The 27,830-nt window shown below is 43.0% G+C and overlaps 1 protein-coding gene across 1 annotated transcript; it reads right to left on the bottom strand.

The window, feature by feature from the left end:
• ZC3H6 (zinc finger CCCH-type containing 6) lies at positions 1–27,830 on the bottom strand (the record flags this gene model as incomplete). Its single annotated transcript, XM_079550811.1, has 12 exons — positions 27,573–27,830; positions 14,574–14,751; positions 13,242–13,367; positions 11,434–11,689; positions 9,476–9,597; positions 7,298–7,414; positions 5,716–5,829; positions 5,119–5,226; positions 4,272–4,525; positions 3,313–3,827; positions 2,811–3,050; positions 1–1,499 (listed from the first exon to the last, which is right to left on the bottom strand). The coding sequence occupies exons 1-12, from the start codon at positions 27,662–27,664 to the stop codon at positions 1–3; spliced, it is 3,621 nt and encodes a 1,206-aa protein (XP_079406937.1). The 5' UTR covers positions 27,665–27,830.

The raw sequence follows: 27,830 nt of genomic DNA, 5'->3' as shown, positions 1-27,830 counted from the left end.
CTAACAAAACGGTGAAGCGGTCGGGTCGAAAGTCTTGAAAACATCTTTTAAGGACTTATCATCCGACTCCCCGTTGGGATCGTTATCCTGCGCCTGAGCCACCTGTCCAGGCTGCCTCACCTGCCTCGGATCACTGTACTGCGGCCTGATCAGCCCCGACAGAGCCTGGATAGGAAGATTGTGCACCGCAGGCGCAGCGCTGGAGTGCTTAGCCTGAGATTTGCTGTTGCTGTTTGCTTTATCCGAAGCGGCTTCCGCCGACGCTTCGGGGGTCTTTTCGACGCTGGAGGCAGGCTTGGGCAGCGACACGTCTTCCGACAGGCTGGGTTCGCTCTTAGCAGAATTTTTCAGAATACTTTTCTTCTGGTTCTCTCCGTTCTCCCCGGCGCCGGCCGGAGCCGCGTCCGACGACGCGCTGTGATCCCGGGGATCATACAAACTGATGCCGCTCAGCAAGGAGCCCGAAGTCCCCAGCCTGACGCCGCTCGCCGCCAGCTTGGGCGCATAGGGAGGCAGGGCGTCCGGCTCAGCTTTAGCAGCGGCGGCTTCCGAGGGCTGTGAGGAAGCGGCAGCGGATCTGGCGAGGCGGGGGTCAAACTTTGAAGGGTGCGACTCCTTTGCGACTCCATGATACGTATCTGCGTTAGACAGTCTGTGGAGCCGGGGGTCGACGTTCTTTTGTAATCGAGGATCTCCCAGCTTGCTGGAGCTACTGGCGTGAGAATCCACTGACTGATCCAAGTAGCCACTCCTGCCCACTAAGTTATTTTTCGCTTTCGCGGCTAGTCTCGGGTCAGCTGGCATGGCGTTTGGGTGGGGATCGTTTTTCAGGTTCCTCAGTTTATTGAGCCTCTGGTCAGCTATGAGTGGAGGAAGAGGTAAATTAATTGAAGAGACGGGGTCAGGCTTAGGCAAAGGTATTGGCAGCAAGTCTTCGGGCGCCCACACAATATGCTTAGCGAAGTTTGGTTTCATCAGGGTAACATCCATTTTAATGTGGCTGAACTGCCTAAGCTGAGATCGGGGATCCCTTAATGTTACACCGGGCAAAGGCTCCAAGGGAATCAGAAAAGCTCGTTCCCTCAGTTCTCTTTCTGAATCCTCTTCATCATCATCCATCCCTTTCTGCTTGACTTTCACGCCCGTGTGAGGGTGGTGTAAATCTAACTTGGCTCCCACAAGAGACGAGCTGGCGTGACCTCCGTCGCTGACTTTGTGCATCCTGGGATCTCTCAGCCTGGGGTCCAAGGCTGCGGATTCCGATGGCTTTCTGGGGTTTGATCTTGGCGAGGCCCTAAGCCTTGGGTCAGCAGCCTGAGGCCCTGCACCTTTATCTTTTGCCAGCCTGGGATCAGTAGGAATACCAAGCATGTGCTGCTCTGCGGAATGCTGTTGCTGATTCCTAAAGTTTTCACTCTGTTTCTTCAGCGTTTTCAGTATTGATTTAACACTGTTCCCCTCTTCCTCTTCACTGCTGGAATACCAGTTGACATTGTCATCTGAGAACAAAGATTACAGAAACAAATGGTCACGAGGGAATACAACAACATGCTTACTCACATGAAGGGATAACTTCTCAGCGAAAAGGAACGGAGTAATACTATCAGTACCAAGTCCTCATTCACTGCATTAAAACAGTATGACAAAAATAATTCAGATGAAGAACTGAAGTAACAAAAAAATCAAGTTAGCTCAGATACTCCCAAACTCTGCTGCATTCTCTCCACATTTCTCACAACAGCAGGTGGCTATGCACCACACAGCCCTTCACTTATTGCTTCCCCCTTCAAAACTCCTTCTGCATGATGCCATACAGTTTGGAGCATCCCTTTGGCCAGTTCAAGTCAGCTGTCCTGTTTTTGTCCCCTCCCAGCTCCTCGGGCTCTTTGCTGCAAATGGCCTTGGCTTTGTGCAACACTGCTTAGCAGCAGCTACAAACATCAGTGCGTTATCAACACTGTTTTTCTCCTACAATCAAAACACAGCATCGTACCAGACACTCTGAAGTAAATCATTCCATCCCAGCTGAAACTAAGACAATAACCTGCCTCCAAACAATTGTTTCTAACAGTAAGAGTTTAGATGAAAATGACCTTCACTTCACGTGGGATGGGTGGAAAAAAAAAAACTAGACTAGTGCCTTCCAGTCATCTTAAAAACAGATGCATTACAAATGTGGAATTTGCTGCTTTGTTACTATCCAAATTAGAACATTTAGGGGAGAGGTCAAGATTCAGAATGGGGGGAAATATGAATATTTAAAGGTTAAATAAATTCTCAACCATCATCTTCTCCAATTTACTGGAGAGTAATATAGCTAAACAACACAGCTGCCTGCTCTGATCTGTAATCTAAACTTGCATACTCACAGAAGGAGATGAGTGGTTTATTCTGGCTCAGTAAAACGAGAAACGAAGATGAGATCCACCAACATCAGCAACTCCTAGTGCACAGTAATGCAATACCTAACGCACAGCCAATGCAGAGCTTGATCAGTGCTACCTGCATCACACAAACACCTGCTACACAACACAACCCCAAGGAGGCAGCTAGGAGGACCATTCCCCTGTTACGCTGCTTTCTGAAAGACCCCTAAATGGAAGGACTAGTTACAGAGAAGCATTCAGTTCAGAATCCAGTCTAGAACGAGCTGGAAAGAAAAGCAAATTGACCTGAAAATACTGACTCGGTACTTGTCCACTCACAATAACAACAAATGGTAACGTGATGAAAATTCAAACCAACAGATTTGTTCCACAGTAACATACGGTCAGTAAATAAATTTTGAACAGGAACAAAATGAACTCTACCTTCTTCTTTGCTCATTGCCCTCTGACCCTGGCTGCTGACAGAGTCTCCATCTCTCTGATGCTTCTGACTGAGCCTCACATACAGGGCTTTCTGCATTGCTGGAAGGAAATCTGGTACATTAATGGCTGGTTTATGGCCCATATGACCACCCATACAGTCTGACTCGCTTCCACCTTGATGAGACTCTTGAGCCATGAGGTGAGCCTGGTGATCTGTAAATTCTCCATGCCATGTTCCATCTGCAGTACAAAAAAACAAAGCAGTCAGCAGCTACTCTGAGCAGGCTTCCACAGCAAAGCAGTTAAAGCACCATAAAGCAAAACTAATGGGATGTATTGCACAACTGGAAGGCATCAGCTGAAAATAAATGTATGGTGAAGATTTTAAAGGAGGTGTGGCTCTACAATTCTTCCCCCTGCTCAGCACTGAAGCCACGATGATTCAACGCTGTACTGCTACAAACCACCACATCAAGGAACAACAATTCTTAAAGGTCCTTACCACCAGAGTTATTTGCTGGCTGGAAGTTATGCACAGCTTGATGAGAATAGTAATTGTCATAGAAATCAGCCGGGTTCTGAATAGGCTCATAATTCATATTCGGCTGTCGTTCACCAGGCATCTGCTGGTACTGCGGCCCCGGAGGACAATGATTATCTCTTGGCATGTTCACCATATGTCCTTGAACTCCAGGGGCATTGTAAGAGCCACCAAGGCCTGGTGGTGTCAGAGGAGGACCGCCTTGCTGTCCTTGCATAGGCATGCCGCTCTGGTTCTGCGGTCCCAGAAAGCCTGGTGGGACGCCCTGCATAGGAGGACTCTGCGGCATTCCTTGAGGCCCCGCACACGGGTGATGTCCAGGAGAACCTGGATGCATTGGTGGTCCGTTATGTCCTTGTGGCATGCCAGGTCCAGGCCCTGGGCTCGAACCTGGGTTATACATATGCTGAGAATGCGGGTCATTTCCCTGAAACGGTGGTCTAGGTGGTGATGAGCTGTTATAGAAGGTTGGTGGCCTGTAAGCAAAAAAAAACTTAATGAATCAAATTCTGCACTTATCACGATCAAGCCTGCTAGCTATTTCCTCTCTCTTCACTCTTACAGATGTCTGTGCGTACTCACTGGGTCTCAGTAAGTCTTTGGTCAAGAGCTGAACATGTAAAGCTTGTAGGAGGAGACAGAACTGGGAGACTGAACTCTGCTCAGCTTGCAAACTGGGACAGACAAGGCAGGCACAGAGTCAGAACGAGAGCCAAAGGAGTAGCTTTCTGACAGGTCAAGGCTCAGTAAGTAATCCTTTCAAGGAGAGCATGAAGTAGATAACTGATAGCCTGCGTTTAACAAATAATTAACTTAGCAATGTACTCAGGAGTGTACACTTCTGATGGAAATAAAGAGTGCTTTATGCATTTATGTAGCCACATCCTAAGGAGAATTCTACAGAAGATGCAAAAACCTACTTTTTTCCAATTTTGTGTGCTAAATCCACAGTGGGCTTCACAACAATTTCAAAGAGAGATGGTATTTTCTTATAATCTCCTGAGGGATCTTGATAATTCTCTATATCGGACTCAGAAAACGGATATTGCTCAGCTGGGGTGGGCAGCAGTCCGACACCCGGTGGTGGCTTAGGGAGAGGAACTATGCCACGCTTTCTGAGCTCCTCCAGTTCCTTCTCATCTTCATTTTGTGGTTCCTCCTCATTATTCAAAACCTACAACAAAGGAACACAGCAAACAGCTTGTGAGTTTATAGTCACCAGCGGACAACTGTACAGAAGTCCATTTCTCTCACAGAGTCACTTTAAGTGATGTAAATGACTTATTTTAGAATTCATCATACTTTTTAGGGTTACATTTGCATCATTTCTCTGATAAGACCCACAATATGGTAACTGTTTCAGTAACTACTTAGCACAAAGGTCAGTATTCCACGAATCATGCAAGGGAGGCATCTCATTCCTTTCTCCACCCAGATGAGATCTAGCCTCTGGGTCGGTGAAGGAGGCAACATAAAAGTCACACTCCTTGTTACACAATGCAGAAGGGGAGTCAGAAAGAATTTATGATTACAAACAAAAGCTGTGAAATTAAACCAGTCTAACACAGCAGAAAAATAACTGGTGGAAAGAGGGAATTTGTTGCATGGGACCGAGCCACAGACTTGCAGCGCTAAACAGCAACAGGGAAGTTTTAACACTGCTTTTGTATCACATCACATTTCCCCAGAACCCCCTGGAAATTTCCAGGACTATCCCCCATTCTTTTTGGGAACAAAGCTCGTGTTTACAGACTGCAAACTGCTCACCTTATCCAGCAGCTCTTTTGTTTCTGCAGTCAGGGGTGCATGAGAAAATTTGCACTTATCTCCTTGATAACATTTTGCTCCTGTGTGGTAAAACTTGCAAGGGAATTCATGTAAGCAATATGTTAAGGACTCCTAACAAAGGCTAATGATCAGTTTGCACTGTGACACGTGTATGAAACTCAGCTGTCAGTTATTCGTCAGTTCTACAGGAACACTTAATCTTTCCAAAACAGTATCTTAATAATTTTGAAAGCTAACAACCAACTTACCTTTTAGATTCATTTGTCATTCTACTAATAATTATCCCACTGTCACCTTAACGTTGTTTTTGACTTGACTTGATAAAAAAAAAAGAGTAAACAAAGCTAGAACACAGCAGAAATTAAAAAATACACAGCTATAAGGGTATATAAAATACAGGGATAAACACATCATATTTTCTCCTCCCATTTGAGCAAAGAAATTATTTTCCTCTAGTACATCTACACAGAAATTGGTATAGACTTTTAAGAGACACGGCCACCCTCTAAAATCATTTATGTGAATTAGGAGTAAATACGAACAGCTGCTTGAGTTCAAGTATTTTTTTTAAAGGATATTGTGCAAATAAATGCAGTTCTCTCCTTTGGTGCAATAACCCTGTATGTAAAACTTGCAGATTTCCTTCTTCTTCTCTATCTCTGCATCATGATCAAATTTACACTGCTCTCCCTATAAATAACAAGAGGAACACGTTATCAGTCTGAAATGGTAAGCAGTTCAATTTCACATCTCAAGGAAAGCATCCTCCTTCACCGAATCTAAACTTTTCATAATTGCTAACACAGGATTATATTGTAAGTATGCACCTAAAGAAAATCTGAACAGGGGAAGTGGGACACAGAGAGACAACTGCTGAATCTGGGCTCCAAATAACACATTTGGTGGTGACAGAAAAAAAAAAGCTGATCCTACTGTAGCAGTCGTCTCCTCTGTTCCCATCTAGCAATTAGCATTAAAAAGACATTTAAACCAAAACCTAATCAAAGGTATTTCACATATAGACAACAGTGCACTTCATCAGTAAACCTGATTCTGTTTTAACAGCACATGAGATAACCATGAAGTCCAATGAGCAAAGCATTTTACTCTTCCACGTAGGACATCAAGCTGCCAACCCTGGCACTTTAGGGTTAATCTGCTAGAGAGGGTTTTTTTTGTACATTCTTTGTAGTGTATCTCTCTTGAAAATAATTGAGTTATTTCAACTACTTGTTTTACAACTGAAGGTGGCAGCAAATACTCATCTCACTGAGCACAACATCCTCAAATACGGAACGCCAGCAAAACGCCTTCGTTTCATTTGCCCCCTCAATTGGGAGAAAAGCACACTGATTTTCACCCTTAATTTCACAATACAGAAAAGCAACAGAACACGTTCTATCAGGACATACACGGAAAAGCTAGATGAAATGGTGCACTCACTTATTTGAGAAGCACGGAGTGTGATTTGTAACTGACTGAACTATTCTGACAGCACAGGATTCAACTTCACAGCAGCGTAAGCTTCAAAATGAAGCAATAGCAAAGTTCTAATGCAATAACAGGCTGCCTTGCTAGGGATTTTGCTTGACAGCTGACTGCTCTGAATAGGATTCTCTTCTTTCTGTTGCCTTCCACTTGCTGGCTGAAGGAAGATGACTTCAATTCTTTGGTAAGGGAACTATGACTACAACCTCACTTTTTACAGAGAGAAATAATTCAGCATAATTAAGCAATTTCTTCACTGATTCAAAATTACTGGTAGCACAAAACACAGAAATAATCTACTACATTCAGAAATCATTGACTATCTGCAGATTCCATACTTGCAAAACTTGTTACATATTTACAGAAGAGACACAGCCAGTGTCTCTTTATAAGTTTATACTGCTATCAAAGACATTTTTGCTGCATATATTAGCAAGCAGACACAATCACTTGTTAGAATCAGTCATAACCCTAAGGTGTAACAGAGGGGATATTTTCCCACAAGCACTTCTGTTAGCATTTATCTATAAAGATGTAAAACAGAGGCAGTCAAAACACAGCTTCAACCTACGAGTTTTCCTTGCATCAGCTGAAGCAAAAAAAGCACAGTGCATCTTCTCCCCTCCCTCACACCAAAGAAGCAGGCTGACAAGACACAGTGCACATTTACCTTAATACATCTCCCTTCAAGGAAATATTTACAAATTTGTTTGCCTTTGTGTTCCACTGTGTGCTGATTGATGAATTCCTGACTCATATTAACCCATTTCTTCACTGGTTTGCCATCCTGTAAGAAAAATGAACATTCTGCTGATGTTTACTTATCTAGTGAAACTGAAAGAAATGTTAAGAGCATATTTGGAGCAGCAGATAGCCCACAGTGTGACTGACTACACCAGGATTAAGTTCTTAATACTACACCCACAGCTCAAAGTAAAGGTAAACACACATACCTTTTCTTAGCTGCTTTAATACTGAGCTTTACACTCTTTTGCAAATATAATCAGATCAGACATTTCTTACAACACGACAGATGTGAGTTCAGTGAATGGACACAACATCTCACGCTTCATCTGGAAAAGCTAAAGAGCAGGGCTGACTCATGGCTACCAACTAAGTCGAGTGTCCCCTGCCTCAGGGCACCTCTGCACAAGGCTTTGGGAAGCACCTCTGTGACCTATCACCATGTCAAATAAGTAACTCTCAGTTGCACAACGGCCCAAACGCAATAATTCCCATTTTCCTCTCAAATCATGCAGTGTTTGCTGCCTGTTGGCACACCATAAGTCAGCCTTCAATCTTCGTCAGTCCGTTTGGTAAGCACACTGATTAACAGCTGGCATTTCTATCCCACAGACAGGTATCAGAAAGATGACACTCTGCTCCAGACGCCCTGTTCCAGCACTGTGTGCCCTGGCCCAAACCACCACTCGGTTTTCACCTTCCTCTGCCCTTCTGGATCCAAACTGCACGATGCTTTGCAACAGAGTTGCTCCCCCATGTGATGAGTGGGAAGACTTTGGGCATGTAAGTGCTACTGACAACCCACCAGCACTTCTGGGAAGAGAGCAAGCAAAGAGGATTGAATAGCAGCTCAGGTGGTGCATGACCTGCTAGCATTCCTCTTGATGCTGAGGACATTCTGAACTGTCAACCTGCTTACCTTCACAGCTCCTTCACAAGTCCATTGCTATCAAATCCTTATTAACCATGTTACCACCACGCATGGTGTTACGTCCAAACGAGTCGATTTACTGTTTTTAGTAGTTCAACAACTCTTTAACTGAAGTATTGCCTGTACCACTCAGGAGCTGAACAATCAGACCTCTGGTCTACCTCTGTAGCCATAAGGCTATATTTAGCCAATCCTTCCCCTCTACTCCCTTCTCACGTGATTCTGATGCCTTTTTTGCAACACAGGGTAGTCATCTATTGATCTGGAAGGGAATCAGGCTTTTCCAACGGCAGACTTCTACAAAATTGAGCAGGGATCTGACTGCTGAGTAGGAACTTCTGACATGGAATGGCTATGCTTCTCCACTGCAATTGGACTGGAAACGTGAACATCAGTTCGCTGGGTAAATTATGCAACGTCACAAAACACTGACGCTGATTAATGGATTCAGTGACAATCAGAAGCAGACGTCGTCAAGTTGGATCAGCTAAGATCCGTTCTCTATTCTGAATGCATTAAACTTGGAGAAATGTGAGCTATTTGTTTCAATCAAAGTTTTGAATCTAATACCTGCTCCCCTTCAAGATGAACTCCGATATCAGATGAAAACAATGTCCCAAGTCTTTCAGGAGGCACTGAAAACCAGTGACCATCAAACACCTCAAAAAACTTGAAACAGTGGCTCAAGGAAGATTGAAATACTCCAACTGAGTACTCCTCCATCAGAGAGAGTCTCAGCTAAATGAAAGCCAAGGTATGGATCTCTCCTTTTCCACTATTAGCTATGGAAAGAAGAAGAATCCTTCACGAATCAGAATAAAAACTGGCAAAAGCTGTGAAGGTAGCCTTTTTTTTTTTTTTACTGAAAAAGCTGAGGTGAATCAATAGCAGCAAAATGTCACCTTTCAGAAAGTTAATATTTAAGTCAATATGCCATTCATAACCAAAAAATATTCTATTTTTTTTTATTATTATTATTGCCAAGACAATGATCTATCAGCTTAAGTTATCAGCTGTACTTTTTACATCTAGTGCAGGAAAATTCAAGTAAAGGGATTTAACTTTTCTAGGGAAGAGAACAAGCAAAAAACCACATAGCCATAAATGCACTTCTGTTAAAGCAAGACATCCAGGCATTTGAAACAACTGCATTAGAAACTTAATTCCACATACCTCATGAAAGCCATCAGACCCTTTATTGCCCCCTCTTCCTCTTCCACGATCCTTGCGCTTCAATTTCTTTTGCATTCCACGTCCTCTTCCAACCCCATAATTATTACCTCGCTGAGAAATACCTGAAACACAGCAGCAACCTTTTAAAATGTCCTCCAAAAGTACAGCTATCTAGAGACATCCAATGCAGACAAACATAAAACCAAATATCTTTTTGCAATCTGAATTCCTAAATGCTGTCTTGAATCACGAGTTGGCAGGTAGAACTACATCAATTGCAATTCTGTGCAACTGCCTGCTCTTTGAAAAGCTCTTCAAATCAATAGCAGACTGACAAAGTGCACACACAATTAATCCCATTCAAAGAAGCTTCTCACAACTGGAAGTGCAGAGATGATTTCAAACAAGCCCAAATACTTGAAACATTTTGTGCCATTTGGGCACTTTCTGAACATAGAACTCATCAGTACAACTGACACCCAGGGATGCACACATATCTGAAAACATGAAAGGAGCCAAAGACCATAACCTAACGGGACAGAATATCTTTGAATATGATAACACTCAGCTGTCTGGAAGTTTCAGGGTGGTAATTTTCCAGCTATCAGCACACCATGAGTCATGGTCTGAACTAAAAACACTGAGACAGAGTTTCTATCTACTTTTGTAATCGATTTAAAACCAAAGAAAACAAGTTCTGTAGATGTCACACCTGCTTCAGGTGGAAGCCACCCTCCACAGCAAGGCTGCAACTTGCAAAGACAGAGATCTTGAAGCAGTACCACCAAACAGTATGTGAAACAAACATTTTTTGGTCTCAGTTAAGCAGATTCTGCCAAACTTTTGTGAGTTTACTTAGTTCTGAACCAAAAAAAAAGACAAAAGATTGTCACAAAAGTAAGGAAAGAAAGCTTACTACCTTTCTACAAAATGGCATCTGCCCTGCAAACTAGTAAGATATGTACACACTCATAGGAAACCCTGCTCAGATTTTGTGTGGCAGATAAATAAAGGGAGAAAATTATTCAAAGTGAATCAATGGTTTCCATAAATGCTATTGGTGCCAACTTTTTATCTCACACAAAAACCAAAGAAGTGCCATTTTTCCAGATGGTAGATCAGGATACCTGTGCAATAAGTGTAAGTGGCACGTGCTGTCTCCCTCACCTAACCTTCCATGCCCCAAGACAACAAATAGAAACAAGAAGATGAGGGAGTCCAAAAGATGAGGGAGTTCAAGGTCTCCTCATAGCAGAGGCAGAGATGTAAGCTGGTTCAATGAACTGCACTATAATGTTATGACCAGACACCAAATGAAAGGTGCAAGTAAAAATGCTTGCATGATTATGTTTGTGTCACACCTAAGTAAAAGCAGCAAGACTCTTTCTGAAGTATGTTTCTGCAGAGAAGCACTTCCTCATGGCCTTTGGATCAGTCCAGCTTTGAAAAGGAAAAAAAGTTGAGAAAAGAAAAGGATCATAGCACACTTATGGGGCATACTGATAAACTTAGGCACTCATCAAAATTTTGAGGTACCTTAAGCAGACTTGTATGCATTTTTGGCCTAAGCCACATTTTGGAATTCACAGGTCACATGCTCTTTTCTTCACCCTTTCATGAACTCCACCAGAAGGGCACTTCACAGCCGTACGATTTCTTAGTCTGGCAGTCACACAATTGAGATCTTGTCTGTTTGTTTTTAAACAGGTTATTTATTTACTATTGACACGTTACCCAACGCTTAGTTTTTTCCCTCAGTAAAGGCAGAAGTGCACCCATACAATATTATTCCTTCCCAGTAAACAGCATGCCACATCCTGATGAGAGACTGCAAGCCCAATGGAGAGCCACTGCTGGCAGCTCTCCTCACACACCTCTCAACACAAACATTCTGAAATGACACAGGACATAACTGCTACCACCACCAACACCACAGCTAACAATTCAAATCATCTTACCTTTCTGGATCCCTTTCATCCCCTGTTTTTTCACTGGTTCTTTCATAAACGGAGGTCCTAAATCGCTACTGGAGGTCTCTTTAGCTTGCCTGTATTGTTTGAGCTGATCGGCAAAATCTTCATCTTTTTCCTCCTCGTTATAATTACCAAAGTTCTCATCACTGTAATGACTGTAGTCATCATACTCCTTACTCTTCACATTCTTTTTATGTTGCATTTTCTGTGAACTCATGTAATTTCCAGATACGTGTCCATGCTGCACGAAAGGGATTGCATTGTTTAGAACCAGCTCAATATTTCAGACACCACCCCTCCAAACTGCCCTACAAAAACAATTGCTTTTATGCTGCTATACTGTCATGCTGACCACACATCTGCACAAACAAGCATTAATAACAGTGAAAATCAGTTATCCTGTAAAAATTACTACTTTTGACTCTGAATGCATATAGGGAAAAGGTTTTGTTTGTTTGTTTTAAAAACAAACCAAACAACAGAACAGCATCAGCATTTATACTCCAGAATGTTTCTCAGAGGGACTGACAAAGAATTTTCATGTACACAATCCTTTGCATTCTGAGTGGTTTTCTTCTAAAAACAAACAGAAGGTAGTACAGCATGAGAAAAAAATAGGTAAGTGCTTAGAACATGCTCAGAAAAACATTGTATATTGAGATCCTCACAGCTGAGCTTAGGTATGTAAGAATACACAGCGGCACTCGTGTTTCAAGAATTCTTTAACTATGTTACTACAGACAATATAATATGCAAACAGTTTCAAGCTTTTCACACTTAGTTTGGAGGCTTTGTACTGATAGCATATGTCAGCAAGATTCTTTAATGCTTGTTTTGCTGGAATTTGAGAAGTTATTGGACATTTGTCAAGAAGCAAAGCTGATTAGAGACTGGCAGAGCCTGCAAGCGAGCTGCTTCTTGGAACTCAGGCTACTTCGGTGTACAGAGTAGAACAATTTGAAGAGTATCCACTCAGGGAAAGTCAGCAGGACTGCAACAAAAATCCTGTGTTGACATTAATAACAAAGCTCTCTCTTAGTAACAGCAGGCAGAATTAGAACTCAACTTGTTAAAACCAATATACAAACGGTTCATTAGAACCATGGTGAGAATTCAATCTTTCCCTTCGTGATCTGCATCTCCTGATCATGTTGGACACACATGATACAATCTGTTCCGCCCCCATCAGTCAGGATGAAATACTCCTTAAGGCCACTCCCAAGCCAGTACTGTCCCTTCTCCAGTTTCAGCAGACAGCATTTTCAGCTCACTAATAAATCAAGCTCTTTTGGAGTTTTCTGGAACGGTTTCAGGCTAAAAGGAAAGCATCCCTTCCTCTGAAGTAATGCAGTTCCATCAAGCCTCCAGCTCCTCTGTCTCACTTGTCAAGAACGGCATTTTATTTCACCCAGTGGTCAGGAGAGCTGTTGAGCTGTGCAGACCGAGAAAAGCCAGGACAAACTGAGCTATCACAAAGCAGCACCCACTCCAAAAACTTCAAGGTGACTTTTCAAGAACCTCTTTCCTCTTTGTACAGTCCAAATCCAACGTAGCTTTAATTACTTCTGCACAGCAGAAAACTTGTATCAAGTTTGTTTACATCACCTACATTTAAGCTCCAGATGATGCTTTACATCTTCCACTCAGAGGACATGAGAACTATATGCACTGTCTGAAGCTGTGAGAAGGGGCACTGTGATCAAATCAGCTTTCAAAAACTGCATCTTTGACATCAGCATTTTCATATGCATACCCAAATAAACACACGAGACATCAGCTCAAAGAAGCACTACCTGACTGAACGAAGAATCATAATCTCTGTATGAAGAACTGCTACTTTTTTTATGCGATCTTTCTGTACGTTCAATATCAGAGTCATGGCTGTAGTCTGAACTGTCATCACTGGAAGGAGAGTTATGCTGAAAAAAACAAACAGAAGAAAACAGCTGTCTAAAATGCTGTTATATAATTTATTATGCAACCGGTCTGCTGCATAGTAACTTAAAGGGAGCACTAAACCTGTATATAAAAACATTTTCTTAACTGTCCTCAACCTCTGCCTCTGGGGGAGACCAAAGAAAACACACTCTTTGATGACCCACTCTCTTTATCAGAGAAAGAGATCTGATCCTATGAGGCTTTTGCACGAAAACACTGAGGGTTATGTGGTTACAATGGGTTACATCAGTTTCCCACGGGTCTGCCTCAGAGCCCTACTTCTTTGCAACATAGTTGAGATGCTGCTGGAAGGCTAAAAGAAATCTTGGAGAGGGCTAAAAACTTGCACATGACCAAAGAACAGATCAGCACTCAATTTCTGCTGAGAGAAAAGAGCATTAGTTCATACCAGGTGCACTTAGATGTACAGTTTTGCAGAAGATTTAGAGGGACAACTAGTTGTACACAAATCAATGGTAATTCTTCTGCCACTCTCCTCAAAACCATACCAGAATTCTACAGTGCTGTGATTTTTAGTCAAAGACAAGTGAGTTTAATTTTTTAGGTGAAAAATCCCCCACATCTACTTCAGAACCAATTAAAATGTACATTATACACATCATCTTAATGAAGTTAATGAAGAATTCACCCACCTACCATGAGATCTTCCATTTCCATAAATACAGTAATTAACTGAACAAATAGAATTGAGCAAGGAAGCTCACTCCCTACTGTTCAGCTACCATCACCCTTGCTGATAGTAAACAAGCATCCAATGAAGATGTGTATCACAAAACTACAGTTAGACTCAATCTGATTTTGTTTTTCTTTAAAAAAAAAAGTCAATGAAACGCATGCATTTGAATTAGAAACTCACTTGTTAGCTTTGCCTATCATCTGGAATGTGCTATAGCTTGATTATTTAATGATTTACGATCTCTCACCCCACACAAACTCACTGAAACACATGAACATGCACTGCCATGTGTCAAAAGTCTACTTAAACAAATCCTCCAAGGCTGAAATGCACCCTTAAGACAGGAAACTCAAAAAAAGCAGAGTCCAACGACTGTCTGTATAGTAATACTGTTTTCAGACGACTTCTCTAATTCCCTGGATTCTTGTCTAAACCTGGAAAGCTGCTATTAAAATAAGCACTTCCGTTCTTTCAGTTTGCAGTTCCTGACCTTATGTTTATCCCGTCTTCTCCTTTTGGACTTTTTCTTTTCTTTTTCTTTTTTGCGTTTCTTCCGTGATTTTCTGTGTCCTTTCTCATTTTTCTGTTTATCATCTTTTGAACCATGTTCTTTCACATCTTCGTAAGCTGCATCGTCTATTTCACCATCCTCAAGCTCTCCATCTTCTCTGTAGGAGGAAAAATACAATAACATTGTCATATTACCCATCTCAACTGTGTAACAGCACAGTAAAAAGAAAAGCACGCAGTATTTCTTTCCACCAGCTGCACTGTCACATGCACACAAATACACATTGTAACACACACAACACCCCCAAAATACTCAGGTTTTCTTGTGAAGAAAAATGGAATTAAGCCATTAAGCATCCTTTAATTGTACTGCCAAAAAAAAATATATTGAACTTCTCAGAACAAAGGCCTTCTGTTCTTCCACAGTTTTGCCCACGCTAGCTAAAACTGCAGCTTCAACATATCACCCAGTGCTGCACCTAAATCCACTTCAACCTGAAAGGGCACTTTAACCATTTCCAGAAATGCTTCAACTACAACACTTTAAACACATCTTCATCATGCTCTACTGGCAGAACAGACACAGCCAAATTCAAAGGCAATCAAAGCTCTGTGGAAATCATCAGGAGTAGCAATCACACAAACCAACAGTTGGGAACTGCAGGGAAAAGAATGCACCATAATAGGAATGCGTTTCCATCAGCACACCAACCAGCTCCTGCAACTAAAGCACCTCCGAAGAATGGCCAACGTCCTGAGCAGTTCCAAAAAGGAGAATTACAGTCACGGTTACGTTGATTCTTTCAAAGAAATTCTTAGTAGCAGAGGAGAAAAAAGGAGTAGTTGACACGTAAAGTCCATGTGCTACAATTTAATATTCACAGAACACAGACACCTGATGCTGCTGTTGTGCTAGGACACCTGTTTGTTGGCTCTGTGGGGTTGTTGTGGGTTTCTTCCAAAGCACCTAGCACTGACTTCTGTAGGAGTTTGCTCCCCATGTCACAGCAGTAACTGACACAATAACCACTGTAGGAGGAACACCGCGCATGAGACCACAACTTCTGCATGTGTGATTGTCTGAAAAGTCTTTTTTTTTTTTTTTTTGGAGTAACACCAAAGGATGATTCAAAATAAATAGATAATACAGAGTGCAATACTTCAGGTATAATAGGAAGGTTTGTCCTGATCTCTACCTGTACAGGAAAAAAATATAAATCTATGGTTACTAAGCCTTTACATTTTACATCCCGACCCAAATAACAACTCCAAAACTATTTCACCTGGGAAGAAATCTATCCAACACAACACAAACCAAAGTCTTTCCAATCCCTACTCCTTGCATACTGCTGAAGCAATCTCAATTCCTCTTCTATTAATTGGCATTCGCTTCTTTTATCAGTGAATGCACACAATACACTACTCCCAAACTTCAATAACTGGGCTCTATATAACTATATGTCACTTTCTACTGCTTCTGGAATTCAGAACCTTACAGGAACTCAATCCTGAATTTTTACAGATTGCCAGAAAACACCACTGGTGACCCAGTGCTGGAAACCATCACCCTCAGTGCAGTGGATTTAGCAGAAACTCAAGAAATGCTGCCAGCTGAAGCAAGGGGAAAAGCCTGCAGATAGCAGAAAATCACATACAAGATCACAATCACAACTCTTAGAAGTCAGAATCCTCATTTACTAGTGAACAAACATCATAAAGCTCGATCCATCTGATGGAGAGTGTTAAAACAGAACTGTCAGTCCCAAAGATTCAAAGGTGTTACAGCATCAGTGCTGTATGAAACAGGACTGCAACTACATGCTATTGAAGGCTGCAAGTTTGTGCACAGCCAGTGGCTGCTGAGTTCCTTGCAGGATACATTCCAATGTCTGTGGGAATGCAGGAGTGGGAGGCAGGGAAGACAAGGCCAGGAGTCACAGCAAATGGTGATCTATGTCTCTGTGTACTTCAAACAACTGAAAAACTGGGCATTGGAGGATTTCAAAGCCTTTTCTACACATGGAATAATGAAGATCTTTAATCTGCTCAGATCTCTGCTATGGAACAGCTGAGAACAATTACACCATTACAACTGCACAGATACTTTTTTTTTTTAATATGTACAATTGTTTAAGCAGAAAATCGTTTGACATCCGTGTCCAAAGCCTGGGAAAACCACTAGTATTTTAACAGAAACAATTTGGTAACAAAAAAAATCAACCCTCAAAGCTGCTGATATATTTTTTTTTTTCCTGTCAGAGAAGGAAATAGTGACAAACAGCTACAAGAACCTCAGGACAGACTGCAAAGCCCAGGAAAGCTGTAACTTATCACGCCCTGTGACATTCATATATTCAGAGATGATTTGTCTTCCTGAAATACAGGGATCTAAAGCCAATATAGGAATACTCCTGTCATTGCCAAGAGGTGACATTTTTATATGCCTGTGCCTTGCTGCTGAGAAAGGAAAAGGCAGGCAGCAGGTCTTGATCTCACTTGCAACAAAGGTAGATGAAAAAAAGTAAAATGATCTGGTATGTGTAATGCCACAGTGAGATGGAAAGGACCGCAATAACAGCGGGGTAGCAAAGTCTTTGGCTACAGCAAATGAGCCCAAATGCAGCAGTTGCAGAGGGAGAAATGAAGGAGAAGAGCTGCTCACCTTGGGAAGGCCTCAGGCAGGCAGGGATCTCCAACCCTTCAGTGAGGTCTGGGAAGGGGGGGATCCCCTGAGTTGGCCCTGCTTTCCCACCAGGTGCTCAATGGTTCAGGCTGTGACTTAGCATTTCCACTACAGCACGCAAACCAAAAGATGCATGAACTAAACCCACTTTGCCTGCAGTCTGCCCAGGATAACTAGCTAGCAGGATTAATGATCCATCATGTCTGATGCTCCTTTACTACGGAATGATCCCAAGGGACCCTGATTTAAACAAGCCACTTCCATTCAACAATTGTTCCTGGTGTAAAAGAAAGCAGCAACAGAAATGAAATGAACCTGGGACCCAAAGATAACGCTGGTAACCTTCCAACAGCACTTTAAGATAACTTTGCATCTGTTATTTGAGAAAAAAAAATAATTGGTAATGCTACTTACACACTAAAAACCTGCAAAGCCAACTATGTGAAACCAGAATGCAAGCTCTGCAGTGTGCTGATTCTGAAGGCAACAAGACTTCTTCCAGAGATGATCCACGATCATCATTTCTTTTTAAAGAAATTATGAACTGCTGGTGGTCCATCGCTATGATGCAAATACTGAATATCTGCATTTAAGCTAGACTGGCTGGAATAACGTTTGAGCAGCAATAATAGGACCACAATAGAGCACAGTAACACTAAATAATAGAATCAAGAATTAAAAAAAAAAATCCTTGCATTGAAATTACATAACTACAATAACACAAGATAGGAGAGATGTACTGACAGGGAAGAGCGCACTCTCTACTAAGCTCATGTCTCAAGTTCAGACTCCTCTCTTCCAGCAGTGAAACTGGCACCCAGCCTTTCTGTCTGACTACTTCCACCAACTGCCCTCCAGTTCTTCATGCAGCACCACCAGGTCTATGACAGGTTTAACAGAATGCAAGAGAAAGACAGCAAAAATCCCCCCAAAAGAGCCAGAAGGAACATGAAGTTCTCACTGCCTCGAGGCTTCAAATGGTTTAGAAGATTTGGGAGGCACCTCTTAATTTTTAAGGCTATTTGTCTCTGTAATATCAGGTTTTAAGCTTTATGAACGAAGTGCTTAATTTCTGTCCAGAGCTTTGTCAGTTATTTCCTTTGTTTTGGGTTTTAGTATTTTCAGTATTTGTAAGTGAGGGGAGCCAGAATGCATTTCCTCCTCTGAGGAAAAGTATCCAACTCTCCCTTGCCTCCTGGATCATAATAAAGCAATACAAATTGAAAATATTCAAATTAGCAGACCATACTTAAATGACAGAAGAGGGAACCAAAACATAATAATAGTTTATTCCAGTTAGAACAGTTAACAATCTTGGACTGCAGAATGAAGCCCTTAAGCACACAATGACTCTTAAATGAGCGCCGAGGGCAGCAACAGGTATTAGGGCAGAAGTAGTAATTAGTCTAGATTAAATCACTGTGCAATTTGTCCACCTCAGTCCTATACTCACAAAGAAGCAAGCCACAGGTCTGACCTCCTGTAAGAATAAAGGCGTGTGCCAGGGAGAAGAAAAGGGGAAAAGACAGACATGAGTCCTGTGTTTAGTCCTGCTGCATCTCCTGGAACCTGCTAGAACCCAATACTGTTAACAACCACAGTGCACAAACAACACATAGGATTGTGGATCACCAACTACCACAAAATGGAAAAAAGAACTGAAAACAAATACTCCTGGGTCACCAGAGAAAATCATCTTCTAGATACGTACTGAAGACAGCTCTGTTTGCTAAGTCATGGCAGGCAGCAAACTTTGACAACTGGAGGAGGCTCCAGAAGGGACCGGAGAGATGCACAGAAAGCAAAGCTCACTCCACTAAGAACATCCACCCAATTAAAATACTTTCTTCAGTAAAATACAGGCTGTAAATGCTCTTTGGGAAATAGGCATTTGCCAGCTACCAGTTCCTTTGGGAGCTGCTGTCGAGTATTTATTGTTCTGGGATGTGCGCAGGGCTCAAGTAACTTTCCAGGTAGAACCACTGTGCAGAATCCCAGTAACACTATCCTTTGGATTGCATTTCCAAGGTACGGTTACCAAAGTTCTCTACTCTCCAAACACTTAGATTATTTCCACAAAAACCTAGAATTTTCTAAGTGCCAAACTTAAAGCATGCTTAAAAAAAGAAAAAAAAAAATCGGTGCATAAATATAATTTGAAAATGTAATGGTTTAAAATGTACCATTTCTTGGAAATGATTTAATTCAAAGGAAGTCTGAAGGAAGTGATAGGGCAGAAAGCACCCTCAGTTCAGGCCTTTTTTCCACTCAGAAGTGAGAACAGGAGTGGGACACTGCTGAGCAAGCACAGAGCCGACCCCTTTCCAGCACTTATTCCACACTGCTGGCTGTGAGCAAGCAGCTCCGCGCTGGGCTTTCGGTGCTGCGAACCAGGACTACCTCCTTTCCCACTATGAGTAATGAAAGTCAACAAATTGCTGTGGTCTGGAAAAAAACAGAGCTAGTGGCTGATTTTCTAGGAAACGGGTCCTAGTTTCATGCTGCTTCCCCCCTGGCACGTCCCTGCAGTCACGCTGCTGATGTAACAAGAGACGATAGGAACTTCTGTTTTGCACAGCACAGCACAGGGAGGATTCTGAAGTTACACAGTATCTCAGTCTGCTGATATTATTGCTGGAAGCGTCTGACAAAAACAGCATTTTCTTGATCTATAAAAACAAGAAACCATCAATTTATTTTCTACAAGGCTTCAGCTATCTTTCAACTATCCTACAACGCAGCACAGAAACATCCTTCACTGAGATCAATTTGGGATGTGTTTCTTACACGACCCACACCTCAGGAGTCAAAAGATGGCCTTTGCTTTGAAGGAACAAACACTGGCCAACTGCTCTTACCTTCTGCCACGTGTTACTTCCCTGAATTCTACACTTGCATTTGTGAAGGCTGAACTAAACCTGATGCATCTGCTGTCTCTGTATTTGATACATGTTCTTCTGCGTTTCCAAAGAGAAAAAAGAATCAGAGCAAAGAAATCATAGGGAAAGGGCAACAGCCACCGCTAGAAGAAAGGCACACTTCAGTGGATTCCACACATGCTGCACTCAAGTGAATGGGCAGTGTCACATGCATTTGTGAGAGCACAGACTGCCATTACAAGCAGCGAGCTCCTCACGCTGGCAGAGACGGCCCGAACCACGATCAGAAGCCGAAAAGACAAGCTTTGAGACTGCGCGTTCTCCTCATCCATTTCCACAGAGTGACAGCTGGAAGACAACACTCAAGCTGTAAGGGCATACCAATCCTCTTTTCATTCCTTACACTGTCAACCATCCCGAGCAGCAGCCTCTTAGGAAAAAGCACATCCCTCTCTGCAGCACGCAGCCCACCCATGGGTGACCTATCCCAAAGATCAGGCAGCAACTCCACAGGCCATGCACTGGCTTCACACGGCAGCCCTGCTGCACAGACCAGACATCTCCTACTGCATTTTAAGCCCTTTTGGAAGAGAAACCACAGCATCTTCATTAAATAACCAGTTTAAGTCGGTTGTTTGGCTACCGCTGCCTGACCTGTTGGAACCTCTTCATGAGAAGTTCTGGAGAAGCTTAATAATTAAAACGAGTTGGCAATGGATACTACTGTTTCCTCATAACCCATGAGAGAGCAAAGGCAATCCTGATATCCAAAACGCAGGCAATGCAAAACCAAATAACATCACCCAAACACCACGAGGTAAAGCCTAAGCCAAGGCAGCACACTGGCACTGATCCTTTCCTATGATTCCTGTACAAGGACAACGTACCAAAGAATGAAAAAAACCTCTGGTCCCTCTCCAGGAAGAGGTTCCTCCAGGAACCAGGCAGGAGAAAGAACCAACACTGCTGATGGATCGCTCCCTAATCCACAATTTCCAGATACTTGGAACTCGACGGATATGTGGAATAAAACCGTAAAGCATTTCCACTGCCCCAAATCTATTTTAGTGCATCTCCAAAATGGATTAGAAAGGCACAAAAGCCAAATTATTTGGACAGGAGAGTCAGTCTGGTAAAATCATTGCAAAATCAATTATACAACATGAGAAGTAACCCATCATTACTCTAACATTTCCAGCTTATTTTCTACCATTCGGACTCAGCTTTCAATCACCTTTCTTGCTCTCAGCCCGAGTCATTTTTAAAAATCACATCCCTTATGTTCAAAGATGTACAACTCAAGCTCCCAAAGCCCAAGACACAAGAAGTAAACGCAGCTACTCAGCACACCATAGATTGAGGAAAACAGAAGGGTTTTCCCTTTAGGACTCCTTTTTAATCCCCCTCACACAGTTACTCAGTACACGTGCAAACACAGCAGGTGCTACGCAAGACTCATACTGCTGCATACACTAAGAACTTACATGAATGAAATCACACGACCAAGATGTAAATCTCTATCAAATACTATTTTAAGTTCATCTTTGGTAGGTTTCATTGACAGCTGAGGAAAGGTCTCATTTGGCCTTCTAATACTTGAAGGGAGCATGTAAACAGGAGGGGGAACGGCTGTTTACAAGGGTGGATAGTGATAGGACAAGGGGGAATGGTTTTAAGCTAAGACAGGGGAGGTTTAGGTTGGATATGAGGAGGAAGTTTTTCACACAGAGGGTGGTGAGGCACTGGCACAGGTTGCCCAAGGAGGCTGTGGATGCCCCATCCCTGCAGGCATTCAAGGCCAGGCTGGATGTGGCTCTGGGCAGCCTGGGCTGCTGGCTGGTGACCTGCACACAGCAGGGGTTGGAACTGGATGAGCATTGTGCTCCTTTGCAACCCAGGCCATTCTGTGATTCTATTACTTAAAAATAATTACACTGTTTTACAGTGTGATGCATTTGACTGTATCTATTAGATAAGCCCTAAGGAGAATACTAACGACTAACAGGTTCCAAAAGAATTACCCCAACTAGACAAACTCAATTACGGGATGTAAACCTCTCTCTTTTCCTTCTGGTGCACAGAAGGGACGCAGGAACAAGAGTGCAAACATTATGGATGAGCAGAACCCTAATGCATCAAGTAATTAATTTTAAGCAACTATTAATTTCTGGTGATAACCAAATTTTATAGTCCAAAAATAAAATACTGTAACATTTATCTCCTCCTAAAATGAGCACACTGTTCAACCTCCACCTCTTTTTCCTGCAATTAGTTCTAAAGACGTGTTATCATAAAACAGGCAGGATGTCCAAAAACTCAATCACATATAGAAGCATGAAACTAAGAGCCCACAACTTACGCAGGCTGATGACAGCCCCACACACCTATCCTGCTACCATCTGTAATAATGCTACACAATGCAGGAAAGAGAAAAATTCAAGTGTTTCTGGCACCAGCCAGAAGGAAAAAGGCCACTCTGGGTATTTCTTCTCCTTAACTCCTTTATGGGGACATTTTGTTTAGTACCCCAAACCAGGTTTCTCCTTCAGCCCCTCTATTCCAGCTCTCCGTGCACTCCTGCTGCTCCACACCACCCCATGCAGCACTAGTGACTGTGCAGCCCTTTACTTCATCACTCCTCACAACTACATCACGAAAGTCACATGCCTAAAATAGGATGGTAGAGGGCTAAAATTGACCAAATCTTTGCAATTCACTACACTACAGCTCTTGTGAACGAAAAAGAACTACAAAAACTAGATGTGCTTGCAGTTAGCAACAAACCAGTGTTTAATGAGCACTAGCCTTTCCCAGCATTTCACAGGTTACTTAGGGCACAGCTTTCAGCTGTCCTTTAGCTTCGACCGCTCTGCAAACGCACAGCAATATTAACCTACAGCCTGGCAGTGAGAAGTTACAGGGCAGACTGCTTGGCTTTTGAACCCACCTTCTGCTTTTGTACCCAGGCTTGCTCTAGCAGATACTGTGCTCCCATATAAAGGAAAGGAAGCCAGAAAGGCAAGGATAAGATGTGCCAAAACCCAGTTTCCTGCAGCAGAGGCCAACAAGCAGGCTACAAGGCCTGCTTTCTCACCCTGCCACCTACCCGCCTCTGCTAAGAGGGGCTGGGCTCTGCACTAAGTTACAGACATACACACAGACCACCTCCTCTGCCCCAGCAGGATGAGAAGTAACAGCCACACAAGTCAGATGCACTTCTGCCACTCCTGCAGGGTTTGCTGGATGGGAACTAAGCCTCTTATACCCACAGGGCACATCAGGGAGCGATTGTCTCTTCATTTCCTATTTTCCTAATGTCCAAACGAGTTTTGAAATCATGCTCATGGACAATAAATCACAACAAGGCTGCCTGCTGGGATCACAAAACTTATGAATGCATTCTTTGGTGATTAACTATTGCAACAACAACAAAAAATCTCCCTAAATACAGCTGTAAGTAAATATTTTCAAGTCAAACAATGCACATACAGACAGAGGGCATCAAAGCACGGGCAGAATAAAATACACATTTCAATCACCTACTTTAACACTAAAGATGGTTATGGCAAGGGGGCCTGGGAGAGTGGCAGGGCTGGGCAGCACGAGCATTGATTATAGCAGATCTTGAGACCTCCAGCTCAACAAAAGCTTCCTTGATCAGTGCTGCTACGGTGCAACACAGAGCTGGTGAGCCACAGGGATCAAGGCAAGATGCAGGCAGAGCAGCATGCAAAATATTGCTGGCTAAGCAGTAACTGAGAAAATGCCTAACTGAGGTGTATAACACAGATTTCAATTTACTGTTACCTATACTGTTTACAACCAGCCACTTGTGCTTTTCCTTTTGTTTCCCACTGACTGTAATTTCCCAGAGCAGCTCTCCATTACAGGGAACCAGACAAACCTGCTCTATCAGCAGTTTAAGATGGTGTCTGCCAAGAACAAGAGTGGAAAACCGGTACGTTCTCCTCCTGTGAGAGAGTTGGAAGAAGGAACTGGGAAAAGAAAAATATAAATAGGGTGGCAGAGCAACAATTTGCCTGGTTTATCTGGGCACAGGCAGGGAACACTGAGCTGGCAGAGCAGGCTCTGGAAGCTGGCAAACTTGAGGAACCAAACCCTTCAGCCACACCATAAAATTCAAATTGGTTTATCGTGGACAAGAGAGCAGCTATCCATTTAATTTCAAAACGTAAGAGCTGCCTCCAGCATGATGAAGAAGTTTACAAGGATGATTTTCATGGCTCTTGGAGGAGGAAGCTGAAATACAACAGAAAAGCCTGACTGGCAAACAAACAAACAAACAAAAGGCAAAATAAAATCAGGACAATTTTCTCCAGAAAGTTTACACAGGACATTTGGGTGTGCATCAGAGAGCTGGCTTTAACACAGAATTGCTTTGTTGCACTGTGGGCTGTTAGAAGGAGCCTGAGACTTACACTGGCAAGGCAATTCCCAAGACCACACTGGGCACAAAAGCATCACCTGCACTGCTGTGAGCTAGTATCTCAATGCTCAGACCCATCATCAGGGTCACTGCTAAATTTACTGCAATGGAGTTACTCCATTACTGTCTCCATTACTGTTAATGGAGATTAAATGACAGTAAAGCAGAGATGGCCAACAGAAGGAACCAGGTACCAACCTAATATTTTAGGTACTGAAAAAAAAACAACCACTCAAATTCACAGAGGAGTTATTTGCTAATGTTTATCACAACAAATCTGGCACTGCTCTCTAATGCAGGACTAGCTGAAAGAAAGAAGTCCTTCTCACGGGTGTCACAGCTCAGCATTAGTCAGAAAATCAAAGTCCACAGAAGTCTGCACGAGGACTGAATCCCTGTATACCTGTGGAAAGCATTTAATCCCATTTTGGATGCAAAGGGAAACCAGCCAGTAAATTCACCCACAGCATTATGCACAGGACGTGTCCATAAAACAAGAAGATTCTCCTGTGTTGATATCTGCCTGCACCCTTCCTCTGACTTCCTTCTTATCCTCTAAGCATGACCTACAGAAGTGACCCTTCATAAAACAAAACCATACAGGCAAACTTAAGAAGAGACACTTGTTTTCTGGGTGTATGGAACAAACACATCAGAGAGCACACGAGCGAGTTAACTAAAAACACATAAAGAATGAAAAGCTTTCCTTATGTAATTAGCTGCCCCATCCATAAACAAGGAAACAAAGCCTTTGGATTAGAACAACACTTCCATCTCAGAACAGACAAAGGCTTTTAGTACTTCCTGCTGCTCTAAACACTCACCAACTTTCTCCTAACTCCACAGATCAGTTCAGTACCAAACTCATAAATGTTTACAGAAACGCCATTAACTTAATGCTGTCCAAAATTGATCAGTTAATGACCTCACCAGCTTCCTATTATGGGCTTTATCTATAGCAAGCTGCTCAGTCTGAGCTACAAACGCAGCAAAACACTGAACACAAGGCAGAACACACTGAAACCACACACATTAGCTTTAAAACACCAAATTAATTATAGAGCAAAAGTCCACATAAGCTTACAATACGAGCATACTCACAGCATTTCTACAGAACGGACCTAAAATACTACACCTTGCTTTTCAACTCCCAGCCCAGGAGACTGGACAAAATCAACTCAGCACTTCAAAAGCATTCCTCTGCAAGCTTCCTGCCCCCCTCCAGACAGCCAGTTTCTGCAGCAGGGAAAGACTTGGCTTTTGTTTGGGCCTTGCAAGTTTACCAGCTGGTGAGGAAACTCTGCATTTCAGCTAGGCAAGGTATTATGCTTTCACAGGATTACATTTACGTATCTACTACAACACCAAGACTTCTTTTTGGGGTGTTTTATAACACGCTAGGTGTATGAAGAATCCACTTGATTACAAATAGGTCAGAGGGAAGCAGAAGTTTTACAAAAGCATTATTGAGAAGGTATATTTTATCATTAGTCTTCTGCTCTCCTGAAACGAAAGCGTTATAGAGCAATGTTTATAAATGATCATGTCCTGGAAGCACATCAGGCTGTTAAGGAGTACTTATTTATCCTATTTCACAATCTCCCAGCCTAACAACAAGCTCACTGGTGAGAACAGCTGCTAAGAGGAACTCTGCTTATCACATCACATGAGGAACTAGTAATTAGAAAAACAATGCTTACAGCAAAACAGTGGATAAAGTTTTTTGGGGCTCTCAATGAGAACTTCAAAACAGCATGCCTGAAAAAGTATCCACAGTAAAAGTCAGAGCCTTATGAATGCATGAACTTTCAACAAAACACTTCTGCTGCAAAGACCTAACAAGTATGTGCTGCATCTTCAGCAAGTGTGCTGCTATTTTGCTTTTTACGTACCACTCTTTTAGGAACACAGTGAGGCACAACGTACACTATTTCAAAACTGAATGTACGAAGGGGAAAACGGGAATGAGAATCTCTGGGGTCTGCGCTGAACCCCTCGCTATGTCACAGGGTGATTTAGGGACAAGTTAGTCAGCTCGCACGGCCCTCTGTTTCCCAATTTGTAACAGTGAGCTTATGACTCTTCCTCCAGTGAGGGAACGTTACATTCACTCCCGAGCTTTTAGGTGTTGTTCAGCCCTTTGAAACAAGGACCGAGCACGGTTGTGGAGCTGTGTGGGGCAGACAGAACCAACAGGCAGCTGTCGCAGAACAGCATGTTAACTCCTGCCCTTGTGTTAGCAGATGAACGCCGAAGGACTGGTAGCTGTCGCCCTGCAATGGTATTTTTGGAACTAGTTTCGAAGGCCAGAGCTGCCCGGAGAAAGGGTTTGAATTTCCAGCAGCTGCAGGAGAGAAAGGGAGGGAGGAACAGAGGTCCTTTCACCAGGAACAGGACTCTGGTGTTCTGCGCATGGGGATTGAGAGGTGGCAAAGATAACGTCAGTCAGACCATAATCTGCATAAAAAAAGATCCAGTTAAACGTGGAAGGTGTAATCTGGCAAGAAAATGACGTTAAATATGGATCTGGTGAGAATTTTGCACAAACAAAAGCAATGAACGAAAACAACTCAAACACCCTTTCCTACCTGACTAGCAGCACCAGAGCGAGGGAGAAAAAGAACAATGGTGACATTCAACAGACACCCGCTGGAAAGTGCAATTTATGGAAAGAAATGGAAAACAGCCCCCCCTCTTCCCAGCCAGAACAAATAAATGAAGATGTAAAACGCATGCATTCCAAAAAACAAAACCCTACCGCCAATGCATCAAAGGCACCTCGGATGCAGTGAGCCCCCCCCGGAACCCCCCACCCCAAGGTGACCGCTCCCGCCAGCGTTAACCCCCTCGGCACATCAACACAGCATCATCATCATCATCATCATCACCATCATCATCATCATCACCACCATCACCCCACTCGTATCACCACCACATGAGAAGCGGAGAGAGAGAAGAATGTTACTCGACCTTTCGTCCCCTGCATGTTGCCTGTCAGAGTCGGGCATGTTTGGGTCAAGAACTGGGTTTGGGGGTTTGGAGAACAGGCTTTCAAAGGCCATGCTGCTGGCCGTGGTGTGGTGAGGAGGAGGGAGGTGGAGGAAGGCAGGACACCGCCGCTGCGGGAGGAGGAGGCGGCGGCGCGCACGGCCGCTCCGGGGGCGGCTCGGTGAGGAGGAGGAGGAGGGCCGGTCCCTCCGTGCGGAGCGATGATGAAGGTTGCACTCA

This window comes from Tetrao urogallus (assembly GCF_951394365.1).
Source record: "Tetrao urogallus genome assembly, chromosome: 2".
NCBI lineage: Eukaryota > Metazoa > Chordata > Aves > Galliformes > Phasianidae > Tetrao > Tetrao urogallus.
The sequence above is the reverse complement of the archived record's forward strand: the minus strand, read 5'-3'. Positions and strand labels throughout refer to the sequence as shown.